Genomic DNA, 21,550 nt, shown 5'->3' on the forward strand with positions numbered 1-21,550 from the left:
CGCTATGACCGTTTGACGCGAAACATGTCAATCAGACCATTTTAGTTACCTAGGGTACATTACTACCCAGAGACATAACTCACAACCTCTTGGTTTTTTAGCATGACAAGGGTACCTACACTATTAAAGACTTCCTCTTCCGGTATCCCTTAGCCATTTTTATCTCACTAACTCACATACACCTTCATTGTGCACATAGGATCCTATCTACATACCACATTCATCTTACGGCTGTTCTCTTAAAAAGATCTCCACCAAAGTGACTCTACCGGAGACCAGTAGGGCATTGCAGCACCAGCCTGACATGGAGCAACCACCCGATGATGAAGCATGACATCTTTCGGGGTGTGCCTGGACAAAAAGAGACAAGAAGTGTCTTTTCCCCCCTCATGACGTATTAGTGACCCCCCTATTTGGTTATACGATATGCTTAAGTATGAGGTCCTCAACAAACAGATTGGTTGCCTGACCCTTCACCCTCTCAGGCACACCAATAATATGCACGTTGTTTCGTTTTAGTGCCGCCCTCTTAATCATCGAGCTTCTCCATTGCGAACTTCCAGACGTCCAGCAGCTCTTTTATGTCAATTTGCATTTGTGATAAATCGTCAAGTAAGCATGAGGTAGGGATTTCCATCCGATTCACCTTTTAGCCATTTTCGGTTAGATCTGACCTGATAAGTGTCACCTCTGACGTTATGGCATCCATCCTCTGTTCCAGAGACGCGCGGACCCCCGAGATTGCCTCCATGACATTGTTTAAGGTGAGCTCAGTTGGGCCACCCTCCTTTACGGCTGCCTGTTTGTCACTGGACGGCTGGTCTGGTGTAATCGACTTAGGTTGGGTATATCTGTCTAATTTGCTCTTTTGAGTCACCTTAGGGCCCCTTGGACCCGACACTGCCTCAGGTTCTTGGTGGGGCCGTAAACTCTGCGTTAGGTATACTTTAGTTTCCTCACTAGCCCCTGCATGGTGGCAGTTCTGTTTGAGGCTGGGGGCTTGAGACGCTGGAGGCACCGTGTGGCGGGGTGGTGTAGCGAGGAGGGGGGCCAAGCCTGCAACCCTCACTTCGGCGCGGTGTCTATTATGCGAGTCTGCGTTGGCAGGCCGATCCAATTCCTGGCCCCCCCTCTCCCAAACCTGCAGCCGATCTGACAGCGACCACGAGGCGCAGCCCCCTCTGTTGGTCAGGAGCTATCCAGCTGCAATGATGCCAGTTGCAGAAACAGTGCCTTCCTCTTGTGCGGGGTATATTTTTTGGGCCCAAAGCCACTCACCAGAGGCAATCTGGCGCAAGTGCACGGCCGCTTCTTATCTGCAGACGGCACACTCAGCACGGGTCACCATGCCTTTGATTTCCACCACCTTCTGGGGCCCTCCACTGAACGGTATAGTCCACTCGGAGAGACACCGCCCCTGTGGGTCTGGTACAGCGCCGCACTGTAGTTGGATGGCGGTCCAGTGTGGGGCCTGTGAGCGCTGCTGCTGTGACCCGCCACTGGGGTCGGGAGGTCAGCAGCTTCATTGTTACCTTCTTCTCCACCCTATTCGTGCCAGGGTGGGAGGCAGATGGATGGAGGAGGGGGGATCCCCGGTATGATCTCACTCACCTGCTGGGGTTCAGCCACTGCTGCTGCTGTTCGTTCTGTTCACCAGCGTGGCCGTCACTCCGCATATTCCGCTGCCGTCCCGATCTAGAACATTGGGTCGCAGTCGTGGGCCAGCGCACGCCAGTCGTCTATCCTCAGTTGAGTCCCCTTCTTCAAGGCCGAATCGGGCCGCAGCTGCCAGCCTCCAAAATAGTGTTTTTTCGGGTCCGGATGCAGAAGTGTTTGGCTCTTTGGTGCCCTGAGAGGTGTCGATGATCTGCCCACACATGGGGGGGTCGGATTTCAATGTCGGATTTTAGGAAGGGAGCTGAGATTAAGGGAGCCCTCCAACTCGCGGCCATTCTGATCCACAGCATTGTCATGACCCCTCATAACCAATTTTTCATGAAAATCTAAAGGACTTGATTTTCAGCAGCCAGCTTTCCTACTTCAGGGATCTCTATGGGAAACACCTCCCTTTCGGTCCTGGACATTTGTAGCACACCAGCACTCATGCCTTGAAGAAGGCCCCTACCAGCAGGCAGTGTTACAGAAAAATCATGTCCAACCATCTATGAGGAGCAGGTCAGGACTTAGGCTCCCTCAATTGTAGAACTGAGTCCTAATGATAGATGGTTAAGTAGAAGAGGTGGAACAAACCCTTCCAATGTGTCCATGGTATGCACAACAGTGACACCTTTATTATGGTTTTGTGTGTATTGAAAATGCAGTCAGTCAGGAGCACATCTTTGTGAATGAATAAAAGATACTCAGAGGGCAATAGACATCAGGTTGGAGATTACTAATTTTTTGTTCATGACAGCGAGGAAAGGGTCAAGAGGAGATGCTGTGTGTGTGTGTGTCTAACTCTATGTGCACCTCGGCAGTGAATGAACAGTCTAAGGTTCTGAAGATGTGGAATATAACGCCTTAAACATAGTCCCAAGCCCAGGGGCCACTGACAGAACGGTGCAGGGCATACAAGTAATGCTAAAATGGACCATGCATGTTGCTTCTTGCAGTGGTGGTTGGTTCTTGGGGTACAGTGCTTTGGTCATGGTTTGCCTATGAAGGTAGGATGCGATGGCAGGATTGTCATACATGGTAGGCAGGTGGAGGGCTGCTCCATGAGTGGTTTCTAGGAGTTTTGATTTGTGTGGGGCCTTGTACCTGTTGCTCAGTCTGTGAATGTTGAAGGTATTTGTTTGAGCATTTGCAAGGTTTAGGCTTCTGAGCCAAATATTGACTTTAAGCAGTAGTAATGACACCTGGCAGGTGTTGATAGAGTTCCGCTGGCAAAGAGGTGCATGTTCCAAACAGCATTGTTTTTCTGTTTGTTTGGTTGTTTTGTGCCCCTTCTCCTAACCCTTATTAGAATACAATTTTGTGAAGTAAGACTATGCACATTTCTATTTCTCATTTATAGAGCTCAACAGCTGCCCCAGCCAAGGGGCGTCCCGGCGCTAGCATGATGTTGAAATATAAATTAAACAAGAAAGAAATTATGCGCTGAAGCAACGCAGATTGCTAAACAGATGTAGTAGTAGTAATCTTTATTCGAATGCATGAAAACATCCATAAAGGCATATCACACATCAAAGCAACATTAGACAGTATACAGTACTTATCCACAAGTAAGAATAAACTGCCATAATCAATTAAAATACACAAACGGTGGTAAAACTTAAAAAGACCAATTATGTTGTCATTTTAGATTTATGTGCAACTCCTAATCCACTATGGGTCCAACTTTAATGGCAAACATGTCTGGCCCAAATTTTATAAAGTGCTGATGTGCTAAAATTAAAAAGGTTAAAAAATATGGCTATATGGCTATAAAATTGTTATATTACACATCCCTTAATTCCGTCGGGTGTTTATTTTAGTATTCTCTAAAGCATTTGAGCATTTACTACTGTACAATCTAGCCCAATCATGGTACTAAAACCATGTTCTTTCTGATATAAAAGACCGACCATAAAAATGACGCCATTCTGCAACATATTTCTAGGGTAGGTAGTGTATAAGTATGCCGGGCAGCATTGGGTAAAGCCATGCTGTTTTAATATTGGTAGAATGTATCTTTTCCGTTTGCAAGTATAAAACTTGCAAAAGAGGACAACATACATTGTATCTTGGGGCAGCAATTTGTCACAAGGACAGATGTAGAAAATGTATTGTTCTTTTCTTTTTCTAAATAACATCACTACCACTCTAATGGTTATATTCACCGGCGTAGCTAGGGGGGGGCCATGGGGGTGGACCGCCCCAGGCGGCACTGTTTCGGGGGCGGCGCGCGCGAGGCGGCCTTTATAATTTATTTGGGGACACTCAGTGAGTGTCCCCAAATAAATGATAATGGCCGTCGCAACGAGCCATCAGTGCTGCCTGCGCCTCCGTTTGAAGTGAAAGCAAGCTTAGCTCACCTGCTTGCAATTGCTGCACGCACGCACCTCCACGCATAGTAGTGGTGGGGTGGTGCGTGCACGAGTCGCGACCGGGTCACCCTAGCTACGCCTGACTTCACCGGGCCGAGGTGCGCAACACCGCGCAGCCAACTGCAAATGTGAGGTGCGTGCGTGACCTCAGCAGAACACCGACGTAAAGCAGAAAACTTAAGATTGGGGTGAGACTGTTTTCTTTTCTTTTACCAAACAGATGTAATAACTGTTTGAAAGAGCCAGGACTGACACTGAGTCCGTGACACACACATCTGTAGGTGGTGCGGCCTCAGCAGGCTGTTGGCTGCGCTGCCCTGGGGCCATGAATCAATGCCACGAGAGTCACAAGGGGGTCATGCACCGTGGCACTGCCCGGACCATCGGACAGTGCGGCGGGCAGGGAGGGGGTGGGGGAGACCAGAGTGTCACACTGTTCCCCTGACCTGCCTATGACGTTTGTTCAATATGCAGGTAAAGTAGAACTGTGCGTCGTTGGCCCACTATGGGCCAGATGTAGGACACCAAATACCGGCCGGTAACAGCCGATTTCAGCCTGTACTGACCAGTATTTGGTTTTTGATATGTAGGGGGCCTAAAATTTACAGAATCTGTAAATGTACCGATTTGGTAAATTTACCGATTTGGTAAAATACCGAATCTGTAAATTTACCGATTCTGTAAATCTAGATGTAGTTGGCACTGAAAACAGTGCCTCAGGCCCTTAAGAATTCATTATTTACCACAAAATAATATTTCGTGGTAAATAACGAATTCCAGCGTACATGCACATCTGTGCATGTACACCTGTGCCATGTGACACACATACATGCCCTTAGGGCACACAAGCCAGAATCAGGGGTGCAACACCCTGTCTCCCTTGATAATTCGGTAATTTTACCGAATCGGTATTTACCGATTCGGTAATTGACAAATTACCGAATCATACTGATTCGGTAAAAATTACCAAATTATTTCCTACATCTCATTTACCGAATCTAGAATACCGAATCCGTAAAATTCGGTATTCTAGAGTCAGTAAATGAGATTTACCTATATCGGGCCCTATATCTTTTCGAGCAGTTCATATTAGCGCGATTTCCAGCCGAAGATATTCATTGTTTTTAAAGAAGGCTTTCTTTGTTATATCAGAAAGCTCTTCAAAGTAGCGCCAAACCTGCTTTCTGTAGATGTTCCCCGGGTACCGCCAGGTCCCACGTGGAAACACTGTTGGTTGGGGGAGGAGACATGTCCGGTGGGTCCAGGCTGTGGCAGGATGTTCAATTTACTGCACGCCAGTCGGGCGCACAGGAATTCCTTGCTGTTCTGCGGCACGTCTGCATGTCTGAGGGTTAAAGTGCGAGCCCGGTGTTCGAGAACCGATCACCTGCTCACCTCCTCCTGACCTCGCCATGTGCTGTTGCTGTGCCCTGCAGTGCCCATGCAAAGCCTAACTTGTGCCCGGACTCACCACTACAGGATAACAGGATAAGTCTCATAGTGAGAGCAGATAGCGCTGGCTAAGGCAGTGCAGCACGGCTTGCTCGTTGACTCTCAAGAAAAGACAGACTAACAAAGCCACGCCAGCAGCTCCTCCAAGTGGATAATTCCATCAAGGGTCTTGGTAAGTCACATTTTAATATACTAATTTACTGCTGCTGACAGTTAAAATGGTTTATTGTGAGAATGAGGAGGGGGCTCCAGCACAGCATAGTGCCATCCTGCAAATGTGCTCCCTAGAGTTGTTTGTCTGTGATGTAAATGCAGGGCCATCCAATGCAGTAGTTTTGCCTCATTAAAATAATAGTTTTGCTGATTTATTAGTTCAAAGAATTTAATACTGCTTGACAGTACGAAGCAGCAGGCTTTAATTTTGCAGCACTAAGAGACTTGCTAAGTGGAAGTCACTGATAAGTCCAGTGATTAATGTTCCCACTGGAGAGAGGTTACAGTTTTCTCTACTGGCAGTTTTCACTCTCACCATAACTATTGCCGAGGGTTAATATGCCTGATCTAAAGAAAGACTGCCACCATTACAGAACTGTATTGTATGTGAATAGCTCAGTGGGTTTCTGCTTTTGTGACAGAGATCCCTTTCTTACTTGTGGTTCAGCCGCACCTGGAGCTGAGGTCGGGGTGGACGGTGATGATTATTTAAAAATTAAATAATACCTTTAATGCTCTGCTGCAGAGTTTGACTTTCTTGTTGCACAAATGTGTGATTTCCGATTTTTGTCTGTTTCCATGAACTTCATTGCATAATTTTGGTTGCAAGAAAAAGTCACTTTAGATGTGTTACACATTTATTCACTGAATGTCTCTCATAAATCCACTGAATCTATATAAATTTCACACACAAGCAATTTTAAACATTAGCAGGTGTGCTTAAATGGGTGTCATTTCTAATATGTATATGTTTCCCTTGTCTTCATTGCTAGATTTGCTTGCTATAAAGTGTCACTCATATTTGTGGAAATGCCACTCATAATCACACTGAAATTATGGAAATGTCACACATAGCATTCTGAAACCTTGGCAGCTATGGTGGTGAGGGGGGAGTATTCTTGGACTAGGCCTGAGCAAGCCGGCTGATGGATGAAGTCGAGGATCGGTAGCATAAGGGAGACTAGTGGGCTGTTCATCCTGTGTGAGAGTACAGCAGAGAGAGAAGAGGGACAGATGGCAGATCAAGCAGTCAAAGCCTTCCCAACCGCGGCAGAAGACTGGCGGGAAGGTGGGGGCGGGGTGTGCCACTCCCACCTTTTTCACTCCGCCATTCCCTAGTTCAGATGTGACTAACTCTTCCTTCGATTATGCCCGGCCTGCTGTTAGCTGTACATCCGGTGCCAGCTGCGCCCCTCCACGTGCACAAATCACGAGCTGAAAATTGTAGGCATTGCCCTGCAACTGCAGAAACATAGACATGGCCGCCGGTTGTACAGTGGGGTTTCGGAGAACATTCCATAAAGTATAGAACTCTGCGAATGCTGGTAATTTCTACGTTTTTATTTCTTTATTTAAAATTGTATACCACACGCAGACGACAAAGTACTTACTCTACAGGTTTTTTTATTACCAAAAAACTGAGAAATTATTTAAAATAATAATCATACATATTTACAAAGAAATGTTCAGATGACGTCAGAGCATTTTCAGAGAAGGTAATAACCAAGGGAAATAACCAAAGATTGGGAACACCCAGTGGTGCTTGAATAATTTTCAGAGTGTTGTCGCGGCCATCAATGCTTCATCACTGAACTCAGAATGTTGCACATATATCATTAAAACATGGTGTGTTTGCGTATTGTCATTTAAAGACAGCACAATCTCCATTGAAGGGGTCACTTAACTTGCAAAGACATACAGTTTTACAGATAAAACTTAAATACTCACAAGCAATGTGTGAAAATCGGGTGTCAATCAAACAAACAGGATTTGCATAGCGCTATTTATCACCTGTGAGGGTATCTAGGCACTGGGGGGTGGGAGCAGTGCTGCTGATGAGGGACGTTAATTGAATAACCATGTTTTTAGACCCTTCCTGAAATCCTGCAGGGTGACAGTCTGAGTGTTCTTCTTTGTACTGCCGGTCACCGGTGTATTAAACTGTGTAGCCTTGGACCGTGTAATGTATGTGCATGTAACTTGCATGATCGAGGTAACTATTAGTGGCGATACTACGTGTCTCTCTGTCCTTTTTCCCCTGCACCCCTCCACCCCCACTCACCCCTTTTCCCAGGGGCGGCAATCTGACGGATAGCCCCGGGCGCCACAAACTCTAGCTACGCCTCTGGTTATATTGCATGGCTGTAATCCCTTGCACTCCCGAAACCTAAGATTTAGCAACAAAGTCATTGCGTGGCAAGACGTTCTGAAACATACATGTTACATAAATACATCAAGGCTTTTGAAAATACACTGCTGTTGGTGGCCTTGGGTGTCACTGCACAGCTGATGCTTTTAAAGTATCATGATTCCAGAAGTCTTCTCGTCTTACCTTTGGTGTTTTCAAATCCTGTAGTTGGCACTATCAGATAGACTTGCATACTAGGACCACACTCTATCACAATGTGCATCCCCGTGGGTAGGTTCACTTCACAGATCGATCCCGTTATCGTGATAGCTAATAAGTCTGCCAAAACAAACAAATGACAGCGAGTCGATAAACAAAACTCTTTACCATTAGTGTTATGCTTTAGTCTCCAGCTTTCGGAGGACAAAACAGTGCCGTCTTTAAGTAGGTACAGCATTGCACTCTTCAAGGAAATTTCTTATACTCACCAGAAGCAAATTTCTTTGCATTACTGGTTATCTTGTTGTTTATGAGACTACAGTCCGAACGGATAATGTAAGCATCTTTGATCGTGTTCTGTAAAGTAAAAGGCGCATGCTGTTATTAACAGCAATGTGACTGAGTTTCCACAACACACACTTCTTTAAATGTTCACATTGCAAGGCGTTGGCGCTGAGCTTCATATCGTTAAGACAGCAATACTTAATTCTAACAAGAGATACGCAAGCCATAACTCACACCAAATGCAGGGCAGGTGACGTGACCTCAGTGGCAATAACAAACGTCCTAAGTAATCTTAGAACGGAGATTACATATCAAAATTATCCTGAATGCCATTAAAGAATCTATTATGAACTTAGTATTAATTAGGCTTAAAAGATACACACACTTTCTGACATTGCAACAGTGGTGATTTTGCACCTCCATGTGATTTTCCCCCGTCTTGTCACACTCTTATGGATGAACCTGGCTATGCCAAAAGCTAAGCGATTGCCAAATTTCAGCAAATCCGTTCACTGGATCAAAAGTTACAGGCAAAGCAAAACATGCCCTTTCATTGGAAAGTACGGATTAACCATAACTAAACAGTGGTGAATGCCATATTGCGCTCTGCGGGGAGGGGGGGGGGGGGGGGTACCCTAGAACTGAGTTCTGGTTCTGGTTAATCCACTGAAATTTGGCAGTTATGGTTACCAACTCACGTCACACTCCATGTGTCCCGTCGACTAACCTGCTCTAAACGCTACCTTGCAAACAATCGATAAACAAAGCAGAGAGAATCAAGAGAACAACATGGCACAAGTTACAGCATGAGTTGTTTGTGTGTGTAACTATAACTGGTGAATTCCACTGATTTGACGCTTTTGAGACAGAACCAAAACCTAGTTTTTTAAGTCTTTTTTCTGCATACCGTATTTTCTTTTCTTTCATGAAGTACCTAATTTGCAAACCTCTAAAGCCAAGCCCTGCATTCAACCTTTGACAGTGTGCAGCTGAAGCTGGGCATAAGACCAGTCCTGCCACCAGGTCCTTCGCTCAACCCACTGCCATCAACCAACCAACACAGCACATGGCCTACGGCCTTAGACCATGAGCAGTGGGTTTTGGGCACAGGGCCCGGGTTGCAGCTAGTCCCTGCACCCTACCCACTGTCATGAGCTTACCCCCTCAGGGCAGCAGGATCCCATGTGAAGCAGGAGCTTGTGGAGGGCTTGGCATATAACCAGGACCCACACCCAACCCTCTGCCATCAGCCAACCTAACTGCACACAGCCTTGGCCCGTACACAGCGGGTGTTGGGCACAGGCCTTTGCCTGAACCATAATTGGCATTTAACTATGTTTTTTTTCCAGTGAAAATATATATTTGTTTTTGATTGTGCATCTTATGTAAATAATTATTATCATGTTTTTAGAATTGTCTCCTAAACTTACCTCTTGTGTTTTCTTTATCTCTTGTATTTTTCAGTGTCGTCTGGTGGGGGATGGTGGAAGGGGAAGGGGAAGGGGAAGATGGGGGGGGTTAGGAAATAAATAAAAAAGAAAACTTACCTGTTGGTCGCCAGCCACCACTTCTAATCAGCAGGAACCAGGAAGCGGAAGGGGAGTGGCAGCCTGGGCATTAACATGCAAAGAGTGCATGACTGTTTGGCCAGCCCGAGATGGCAGGCAAAACAGTCAGGCACACTTTTGGTGCAGCAGCAGCCACTCCTCCTCCTTGTGATGTGGGGAGCCCAGCCCTGCCCCACCCTAACCTGGTGGCAACTGCAATACAAAAAATAAAAAGATAATACATTTCTGTTACTATCATTTCAAGTTTTTCCTTTGCACTGCTTTAAAGCAGTGGAGCGATGGTCCTCCACCTTAGCAGAAGAGCAGCCGCTGGTATTGTACCTAATGGCACCCACTTCCTAGACTACTGTGGTAGTGTCAGTGACAAACTGAAAGTGAGAATGCAAGTGGATGTGTCATCTAATTCTTGCTTCTAACTCCCAATGCCTGGTTCTCCACCACTTACTTGTCAGGTCACAAGACATGGTTAGTGTAGCACAGTAGCAATATTATTTGGTATGGCTGGGAGGTCTTACCATGTAATATTAACACGATACCCAAAAGTGGACCTCGGATTCACACTGGTAATCCTTCTCTCAGTCCCGCTGGAGTGGCAAAGAGCAGAGAGGCATACTTAGAGGAACATGCATAAAGCATTTTACAGTACCAACATTGATGGTAAGTAATTGACATGTCTCGAAAGAAATCGGACACCAATTTATAAAAATGTAGCTTATTTTATATAAATTTAGACACCAAAATGAAATCAATACAAAGCGTATAACCGGTGTCATCGATTTTAAAGAAAAATCAGTACTTTGCAGAGCTGCCAAACTTTTATTGCAGTCAATGGGATAAATCTCAGGTGACACTTGGTCACTTACAGGGTGAGTCCAATGGAACCCATTCGGAGTTAACGTCTAGGAGGTCCACAGACCAAGTCTCGACAGTCAGAACAATATTACCTTGCCCAGGGAGTTCGTGTGCAGAGGTGACGTGGCTGTCCTTGCTGCTAAACAGGAGCCGTGAGAGCTGTCAAAAAAACAGCACATGACAAAACAGTAATTGCAGGTTGAGTTCAGAGGAACCCCTTCAAGGAAAAGCTTGGGGGGGGCCCTGGACCAGGAATCACCAGGTGGAACAGCTCTACCTATTTTTGGTGTATAGGGTGTAGAGGTGTGCCTGGGTGTCCATGGTGCTAAACAGGGCTGCGGGTGCTGTTTTTACCAGGCATGCCAACAAAGCCTTCATTGGGATGCAAGAGCTCAAGGACTACACCAGAGAAGTGGAGGGGGGACAAAGCCAGAGGTTCTCTACTTTTGGGGCATCGAGTAAAGTACTTGATAGTCAGCCAGACCACTAACAAGCCTTGGTCCCGGTAAAGGTACTGGCTGGGTCAATCTTCTTCCAAAGGTCAGGGGAATGCTGTGAAGGGCTGAGACTCGCTGAGGTTGATGGCTACGCTTCCCAGAAGAAAAACGTACCGCCAAGGTTGGCAGGGCACGCTGCGCACTGTGCTTGTATGGCCCTTCCAGACTCTATAGTTAAATGCTCAAGATCAAGACTTAATGTACTTTTTTATGAGTATCATATATCTTTAAAGCAAATGCTTAGATTTTTTCAACATGACCATGTACATCTGGTTCAAATGAAAATTATGCATTCAGTGATAATAACATGACATTATGATGTAATCTCATACAATTTTATCTACTTAGAAATACGTAACATGATCAAAATTTTTGATGAAGTGCCCGATGCATTTCGGGACAATGATGTCCCTTCCTCAGGGGAAATCTGTAAAAGCAAAAAAAACGACTATTCCAGGTCACCGTTAGCAACATGAATGTTGATTCAATAATAGATGACACCATGTGCGGGTATAGACATACAAACAAGGTAACAAATGATGTGGTTGCATATACAGAGAACTCAGTGTTAACTTATTGATGATTAATTAATGAGCCGATTGTTCTAGATGTGAAGTAGTCCAATGGGAAAGATGATTGATAAAAGAAAGATAAACATGCACAACTAGTGTTTAACCGTGGATTCGAAGGACCCAGTGAGGTAAGTAAAACAACATGTTCCTCGATCGACCTCTATCAAACAAAAGAAGAACATTCAATATTATACTCTCGACAATCTATAAAGTAATCATCACAAAGCATGCGAACTTGCTATCCTAAATTTCACAGCTCCAAGTTCAGAAACAGAGGTGTGTACCCATACATGCAATACCAGCAATTTGTGATTATTTAACAGCATTAACAATATAAAAACTGCTACTGTTGTTCACATGATATTGCTAACTGAAGTGTAAACGACACAATATGATTGAGATGAACATACTGTAATTTATAGAAAACAGCTCATATCAAAACGGTCAATAAGGCCAATCGGTTGCATGGTTCCCAATAGTTGAATCCAGTGTAATTCACGTTGTAAATGTTCATTACTAGGGTACAGTCCTGCCGCTGCGAAGACTTCTTCCCAACTTGTCCCTGTCCTCGCTGTTTTTTTCTAGGATTTCTGGCATAGTTGGTGCTTGGTGCGTGGGTGGATTGTCCAGGTCCAGAACTTGGGCTAAAAAAGACACAGTTGATGATGTCATCAACGGTGTACTGAAGTATTTGGATCGCAGAGGCATTCACCTTCCTTTTGAAACTACTATCTGGTCCTTGACGAGTCATTGCTCAGCAGGTGCAAGGAAGCACAGGTGCAATCTTCACACCTCTTCTTCGAGGAGTCCTGCCTTGTGCTGACACAGGTCTCTTCTTTGTCTTTTTCTTCTTCAGAGAAGATCTGGAGTTCTGGTGTCAGGGAGTGCCCCTTAAATCCAGGATTTATGGGGTATTTAGGGGTGTGAGGGCAAGTAGCCAATGGGGTACTAGTCCTGTGACTAATCCACACCTGAGGCAGGGCAATTCCTTATCTATGGAGGAGGAGCGCCACCCTACTGCTGCTACCCAGCATAGACAACAGTTAGAAAGAAAATGCTAATAATATAATTTTATTATCATTTTCTTTTTCCCCGTTGCCTCTATTGGGTAGCCAAGTCATGGGCCGGGCCATCCTCCTGAGCTTCAAGAGGAGGAGTTGTGGGCACTACTAAGTGCACATGACATTTTTGCAGGTCATTTTAGGGCCATCCTCCTGAGCTTCAAGAGGAGGAGTTGTGGGCACTACTAAGTGCACATGACATTTTTGCAGGTCATTTTAGGCTGGCCAAATCGACATGTACACTTGGCATTTCTCCATCCGGCTTTATTGTACAGCCGGAAGGAGAAAAGCCACAGGCTTCCAAGCACTGTCTGAGTGGCAAAGCAGACTGCTCAGACCAATTTCCAACATTAGAGCAGTGCTGGGATTGGCATCTGGGAGCCTGTACAGCGTGCACCAGTCGAAGAACGGGAGAAGAGTAAGATGGAGCAGATACAAAGTCAGGTAAGTCGTATTTTTTATGAATATTTATTTTAATACATTTATGCCCCCCTTCTTTACTGCCCTACCTAGTCTCATTGGGAGCAGCTGCCACTGCCCTGAGGTGACTACAGATAGTGGGTGCATGTCTCCAAACTAGCCAGGGCTCACTATTCTTGGGACTTTTCAAGATGGCACGAGCTGTACGGACCCACTAGCCCAACCTTTAGGTGTGGCTAGCCTTTGGGGGTGGTACACCACCTGAATACCTATATTCCTGCCTGCCCGCAAAACATGAGTGCCTCAGGCAGGTGGGGCCTTTGTCTCCACTGGGAGACAAGTCAGTTACATATCAGAGGTGGTGAAGCCTTTGAGGCTCACTGCACTGATGCGTCTTTCACTAGCCATCCTGGGAGGGCGGAGGTGTGACTTCCTTCCTGCCAAGGCCTTTTGTTTCACGTCCTCTGGGAGTGATAGTAGTCAGCAGCAGGAGGTTAGACTTCTGTGTTGGCAGCAAATTGTTCCTGGAAACTCTGTATCTTGGTGGGCAACCTATAAGGATGCCACCTGGGTAAATGCCAGCTCACACTTGACACAAGAATCGTGTCAGGGATGAAAAAGCATGGTGTTTGATACCAAGCGCTACTAAACTTGGTGGTACCATCGTGGTGCTGGCTGTCGCGGTTGTGTTTGGTAGCCAGTCCATGTTAACCTATGGACCACAGTTCACAATTAAATAATGCATCCTGCCTCCTGGGATTTAGGAGGCCTACCTTCATGGTGACAAGGATACTTAGAGGCAGTAAGGGAACTCTGCCACACTCTGTGTGGGCAGAGTTGAACTTAAGCAGGGAATCTGTTCATGTAGGCTGTGGTCACAGCCCTTCAGACTTTATTTTTACTTGGGTCATTCAAGGTGGCACAAATAGTGCTGCAGCCCTGGTGACCCCTTCAACACCCTTGCCCTAGCTAAACTGGTCCAATACATGCTATTTGCATTATTTTGCATTAGGATTGACTCATCCTTTCACCTTTGTTGTTTTCTCCCTTTTTCAATTCTCCAATGTCACCCTGATTCCAACCCTGTTGTTGTTTGCTACCATCTTGTTAGTTTGTCTTCCATGTCCAGACTTCCTCCCGCCCTCCAAACTTACTGCTGCAGTAGTCCCCATCTTTTGCTTCCGAGCAGGGTTCAAGATACATTGGGGGATAGCTACAGCATACCATCTATTAGCCCCAGTTAAGTTACCTTCATGTCCTATTTCCCTCCTGTTGTGTGACCCCTTAGAAATTTGAGTTCTCTCACCTTAGGTTGGGAGACCTTACCTTGATATTTTGCACTTGAGACTCTGTGCCTCAGGAATCAAGTCCAAAACTTCTGAATACTCGCCTGCAGGAGTGTGTCCCTATCCCTCTCGCCCTCTCTCTCTCTCCCTCATTCTCTATTTCTTTCTCTCTCTCTCTCTCTCTCTCTCTCTCTCTCTCTCTCTCTCTCTCTCTCTCTCTCTTTCTCTTTTTCTCTCTCTCCTAAACAGCTTTTCTCCTTGGCTTGGGTCTTCATTAACATCCTTAACCTGATCCAAGGCGGTGAGTTCACCTCTAGGGCAGGATAGAGGGATTCACCTCGCCAACCTCACACCCTCAGTACAGAGTTCATGACACAAATTCCACCAAACTCAAAACTCCTTCTTGCAGATGTGCAGGGGGTTTGTAGTCTGCATTGTACCTTTCCCTGTACCATGTGTTCATTCACTGTGGTTCTTATGATGTCTTCTCATAATCTCAGCCTCACCCTGCCTTACACTCCTGATATCCTGCTATGGACAACTTTCCCATGGAAGGGATGGAGGCAGCCGTTCAGTTGTAAAGTAAGGGGGCAAAGAGAGCTCAGAAACCAAAGTTGGTAGAACTTTTAGTGGTATCTTAGCTATACAGTGATCATTGCTATGGTGACTGTTGCTAGATACCCACTTGATGTCCTTCTAGAATGTAAATGAGACAAGCAGTTGAAGGGAAGTCTTGCTGATAAACAGATGTACCTGCTTACTCCTATTAAATACTTCAACTTAAATTGACATTCTGTGGCGTCATCATTACACTTTCCTTTAGTTTGTGCTGTAACCTGCTATTTCCGCTTATATACACTAAGCATTGTGTAGTGTCTTAGGCTTGTTTCAGAATGTTAATATGTGAAAGCACTATGATTCCAATGTTTATGTACTAGGAGTTCTATAGAAGGCAGTTGACAGTCCTACACAGAGGCTGTAACCGCCCTGCTCTGATGGTCCAGCTAAATGAGAAAAAACTTACAGACTGGCATTCTACACATTGAGGTCTCTCTTCATTACGACACATTTTGATAGCGACGGGCGCTTGGCCATCATCAAGAACCCACGGAGTCTGCAAAACAAGATTTGGCAACAGAAGAGCTTGAAGAAGTCTGTTCTGCATTGGCGATCTCTCTCCTCAACAATACAAGTAAGGAGAGGCTGTCCGATGCACACGTGATATGTTTTGCGGTGAGGGAGCAGGGCGGAAAGAAAAGGAATAGTTGTTTGTGCTTTGAAACGCAAAGGTACAGTCTGCGTTACAGCAACGGTCAGAGTCGCACGCCTGATGTTGGAAGCGTGTTGAAGTCACGACGTTGGAGGCGTGTCTTGCGTTCCAGCAGTGAAACGCATATCCATTTTCCATGGTGTTGTCACAAAGTATGCTGCCATTCAACGTTCTTGACAGATTAGCGAACGTCCGAATCCTGTGAGCTCACAATTAAATAAAAGGAGTGGCCTGACAAAGGGAGCGGCAAAGAGTATTTCAATGGTTCTTGTGCATTCAACTTCACCGCTGATGTGCACAGCATATTAAAGAGAAATAACAACATTGAGTTATTGTACACGTACAGGATATAATTATTAAGCTAAAGCCAAGGCACCATTTTCATGACAGATAAGAGCACATATTTGAAGAACAAGAAAGTGCATATATTGATTCACCAACGCCGATACACACAGCCCATCTTATTTTTTCCTATTTTCTCTACATTTATTCTTCATTATTAATCTGCTCATTACGACACTGTCATCTTGTGGATCCTTTAAATAGTGCATCTCAAAAAGACTACCTTAACTTTGTTTTTAATTGTAATCTAATTTATTTTTGTTTCATCAAGTAGAGATGCAGAGTGTAGCACCTCCTCCACCCTTTCTGGAGACATCTGGTGATCCACCCATCAAATGGAAGCAGTGGTATGATGGATTTGAAACCTATCTTGGGGCAATTGGTGCGACAAGGTTTAGGCCTGAAAGAAGAAAATATCTTCTCTTGTACTCTTTAGGTTATGAAGGTAGAGAAATTTTAAAACATCTTCCCGCTATTCCTATTGATGAGGAAAATCCTCTTGATGAGTACCAAGAAACATAAGAAAAATTGCAAACCAGGGTTGATGTTCAACCTAGTCTCGTTATGCTCCGTCACAAAAATGTTTTACGAAATCAACAGTCAGGTGAAGATGTGGATACGTATAAATCTGTCTTTTCACTTCAAAACCTTCTTACAAGTTGCAGATGAGTTGACAATTGCAGATGGTCTTTTGCTTAGAGAAGATAAACTCGTAGCACCTCTTACTTTAAGAACAGGTTTAGTTAAAAATGCACATGAAGGCCATCTTGGTGCAACATTGATGAAAAAAGGGTACAATTGTCATTTTGGTGGCCTTCCATGGATAACCTCGTAGATGAATATGTTAAATCCTGTGTAATTTGCTCAAGATGTGACAAATCTGTTAAATTGCGTACTCCTCCACTTACCCCCATAGAAATGCCTTCCGCACCATGTGTAAAATTGAGGTTAGATGTGGTAGGTCCCTTTCATGCTCTTGAATCAACTTCAAGATTTGGGTTGGTTCTCATGGACTATTATTCTAAGTGGCCTGAGATCAATTTTGTGAAAGAGGTAACTACCAAGACAGTAATAGAGTTTCTAAATGATGTTTTCTTGAAGGAGGGATATCCAGAGTTTTTGATAACAGACAATGGCACACAATTTGTCAGTTCAGAATTTGAAAATTTTCTTCAAAATTGTTGTATCAAACATCTTAAAAGTTTTGCTTTACCACCCCCACACTAACGGTTTGGTTGAACACATGAATAGGGTGTTAGGAGAATGTATCCAATGGTCTCTTTCCAACAAGTGTCTTGTTGCCAATTCCGTGAGGGGTATGTTGCGGTTTTACCGCACTACACCTCACTCAACCACGGGTGTTTCACCTTTTGAATTGTTATGTGGACGAAGGGCTGCCACTATCTCTTGTCCTGCGTGGATGAGCAAATGGGTCAAAGGTACACAATGGTCTGATGAAAGTGTTAGGAAACAAGTTAAATCAGTCCAGAACAAACAAAAATCCTATTTTGATGGAAAAATGAGTGTTAAAGATGTTGATTTAAAGTCAGGTAATTTTGTTTGTATTAAAAAACCTGTCCATGTACAGAAAGGTTCATCTAAAGTTAGTTCACCAATTAAAGTATTAGATGTTAGAGTTAGTTCTGTCAAGCACAATAATGGGCAGTAGTGGAATAAATCTCTCTTAATAAAGAGAACTGTTCATTCTTCTCTGCTAAATGATAACACCACTGATGTGAAGATAGATTGTGCGGATAAGTCTACCTCTAAGTCCTGTGTACATAATACTTTCAATTCAGATTGTACGGGGGAGACTACCCTGAGGCGCAGTGTACGAGTTAAGCAAATTTCTTTTAGATATAGGAAGTAATATTTATTACTTTTGCTTGTTCTCTTCTTTATTTTCTCTTCTTCTTTTCTTCTTCTTTCCCTATTTCTTCTGTTTATTACTTTGATACTGTTTAGTTTTTTCCCATTTTGTTTTTATATTAAGAGAAGACCCATGTAGTGTCTTAGGCTTGTTTCAGAATGTTAATATGTGTAAACACTATGATTCCAATGTTCTGTACTAGGAGTTCTATAGAAGGCAGTTGACAGTCCTACAAAGAGGCTGTAACCGCTCTGCTCTGATGGTCCAGATAAATGAGAATAAACTTACAGACTGACCTTCTACACGTTGTGTTCTCTTTTCATTACGACACATTGGGTGGTGGGCAAGAACATTACTTGTTTGCTAGTGTACAAATCAGTGTATTTTTACCTTACTCATGTACTCATACAGATGCTATATTTATTAATGCATTTGGAATCATTTGTTATAGTCTTGAAATGGTCTGCATTCCCCATTTATGTAAAATAAGTATGAACACCTTGCTCAATCTTTTCTTTTAAAAAAAACATCTCTACTTTCTGATGTGATAAGCAGTTCAGATATACACAGAGCAGTGCTTGTATAGGCATGCGATTCAAGGCTATGAAATCGAATAAGATTCTAAATGGAAATACTTATATGTAAGAATAGGGGGTGGAATGATGATGTCAGGCATATTCCATTGTGGCAGGGTAATAGGATGACCCTGGTCTGGTGCAGAGTGTTTTGTGGGTGTGAGCTAAGAAGGAGGTTTGCCTGGTGTAAATGTGTGAGGGAGATGTGTGTTATGTCTCTTGGAGTCATTACCTTTTTGTGCTTGGTGCATGGGAGTTGTAGCTGTTAGATGAGCGAGCTTTGAGTGAGTGGTTGTGTTTATGTGTTGTATTTCCCCTTGCTCTGTGTGTGAGGTAGTGCCTGTTGTTGTGACAACTGAGTTAAATAAAGCACAGGTGCTCTTGAGGGCGTTGAGTGAGGCCGCTCCCTCCAATCCTGGCACTGATCTCATGCTGGTGAGAGCAGCACCAGGATTGGTTAAAAGAGTTTTCCGGGACCCGCATTGGAGACTGCCAGAAGACGGAAGGTAGGTCTGTTTGTTTTGTCCCGCCACCCCCACCACCCTCGCTACATGCCAGTCATTACTGTCTAAAACATAGTAGCTGTTTTGGATATTTAAATGGCATATTTGACATTTTCATAAGTTAATTGTAAAGTGTGCACAGTTGGAGCAAGCTGACTAAATATCATTTCGAATATGACTCTGCAAAGAAGTTCCTCCACTTTTGGACATTTTAGTAATTGAAATTTGTTATCTTTTACAAACTTGGTTTGGAAATGTTACATTGTATTTTTTTCTTAACTGCAATGCTGTGTATGTGTTACTTTTCCTGTACTGCTTCCAATTGTCTCTGAAAAGGCCCTTATTGTTTCTGCCAAGCTGCCAATGGTAAGCAGGGATTTCTCACAGAAACCTGTGTTGTTATAGGAATTACAATGTTTGGATTTTTTGGAAACCCAGCCACAGCTCATAGTAAGAATGAGCTATCTCTTCTGATTAGGGTAATAATCAACAATCTAGTTTCATACAACATGTGCGTGTCATTTTGTGCCACCAGGTAACATGCAGTATAATGTAAGCCAAAAAGCGTTGGTAAAATATTTGAAGGACAATCAATTTTTTTGTGACCATGAACAAAATCACACATTCTTTGAAAAAAATAAGAATGTTGGATGTATTTGGAAATTTGTAAAATGAACACATTATAAGGCATCATATGGTTATTATCTTCTCCAAGAGAATATCTGATCTAATTATATTAGCTTTGGTCCGTTCCTATGACATGCGTTGGGACCACCAACATATGGAAGGCAGCACGCGAATATACAGTGGTAAGACTGCCCATTGGCTGAAAGAGCCTACATTTTTCGACTTGTAAATGTGGGGGGAAAGCCTTCTTTTATGTTTGCAGGAGATTTTGCATCAGAAGACCCACTGGAATCAACGTAAGCTACACCACCCTCGATTGCACTGGGTCTCTAGGTCTGAGAAATGCCAAAGGTTTGGTAGAGATCCCTGATTACCATCTGCCCAGGGCCCAATAGTGAGCCACTCACCATGGCAAGTGAGAGAAAATTGGGGGTTCTAGGGTTGTAGTTTTGTCACATGACCAGACACAGAGTGGTAAACCTCCCATTCTTTCTCCCTATGGGGCAGAAATACTATCTGACACTTAGGGTAAGGCCTCGTACCAAACTGTTCCAGCACCTCACTCTATTCCTTTTCTATATTTTATACTCCTGTAGTCTAGTGTGCTTTCAGCCACCCAGGTGGGCAGAATGGGGTGGTTACCATATATCTGCTCTTCTTAGAGTGAGTCGGAAAGCTCACCACACAATCAAGGCAAAAGTGACAAACAAAAAGAATAGTGAGGCTTGTCACTGCAGCTCCACTAATGGGCACTACTCTTTCTGAGACCCGTAGAAGGCGGAAAGTGGAGCTCAAATCCGTCTATGCTGAATGACATTTCAACATTATGCCCAAAAGTAACAACATTTTCTCTCGCTTGTCTTGGATACGCTGTATTAATCAGGCTCTAGGCTCCTTGTGACAGACAGACTGTTTGGACGTTAAGAGTGAGGAGTATGTCCCAGTACCAGGACTGACTGGTCGCCATCCACTTTTATTTGTTCCATATTTATGACGGGCATTCAGTAGGTTTTCTGACTCCCTTTAGGAGCAGATTGGTGGTCTTGTAGGATTGCTATACCCCTGAGGAGGGCAGAATGGGTGCAAACATCCTTCCTGCCCCGCAGGGTGCCTGCTGAGGCCTTTAGAAGTGAGGGTATGGCCTGATGCAAGGATGGGCCACCCTTACCACATTTAATTTCTAGGGAAAAACAACTAGCATCTAGTGGACATTCTATTCCCTGGGGATGTTGGGTAGGAAACAAGACTTGATGCCTGGAGAAGCTAGCTGCCTCCCCATGTTGTTACATAAATATAAACTGCCCAGGTGTCTAGTGGGCTTTTTTGTCCCCATTGGCAGGGAAGATCTGGGGTAAATTCTCCAATCTTCCCTTGGGGGGGCGGGTCTAGAAAGAGTTTTGGACCTTTAGGGTTAAGGGTACAGCCAAATGCCAAGATGGACAAGCCTCTACCCCGTTCATTTAAAATAAAAACACCTTGCACCTATTGGGCTTTCTGCTCCCTCCCCCTCTGGTACATATAGATTGTAAAGCCCCTAATCACTCCACCAAGGTGATGGAAAACTGACAATGCCTATTTTATCGGGCAGCACTTGGTCATGCCTAGGGTCCTGCTTTACCACTTTCGACCAGGAATAGTCCAGCCCGAAATGTCAGGCCAGGTCCACCTCAAACAGTAAACCGAGCAAAACCAGACCAGTTTAGTCCTAGTTAGGGTTCATGAACCAGGTATAGTTTAGTTCTAGTGACACAGTGTGCACAAGACCCATGCTGGACATACCCC

General features: G+C 44.3%; 1 protein-coding gene across 1 annotated transcript in view; it reads right to left on the reverse strand.

Moving 5' to 3' along the window:
- MUC19 (mucin 19, oligomeric) overlaps window positions 1–21,550 on the reverse strand; it is a 229,750-nt gene that overhangs the window by 124,800 nt on the left and 83,400 nt on the right. Inside the window, exons 15-16 of the mRNA XM_086929817.1 lie at window positions 8,310–8,397; window positions 8,026–8,160 (exon numbers count right to left, since the gene is read on the reverse strand). Coding sequence (XP_086785943.1) covers window positions 8,026–8,160; window positions 8,310–8,397 — 223 coding nt within the window. The remainder of the gene's footprint in view (window positions 1–8,025; window positions 8,161–8,309; window positions 8,398–21,550) is intronic.

This window comes from Lissotriton vulgaris, chromosome 1_1 (genome assembly GCF_964263255.1).
Source record: "Lissotriton vulgaris chromosome 1_1, aLisVul1.2, whole genome shotgun sequence".
NCBI classification, from domain to species: domain Eukaryota; kingdom Metazoa; phylum Chordata; class Amphibia; order Caudata; family Salamandridae; genus Lissotriton; species Lissotriton vulgaris.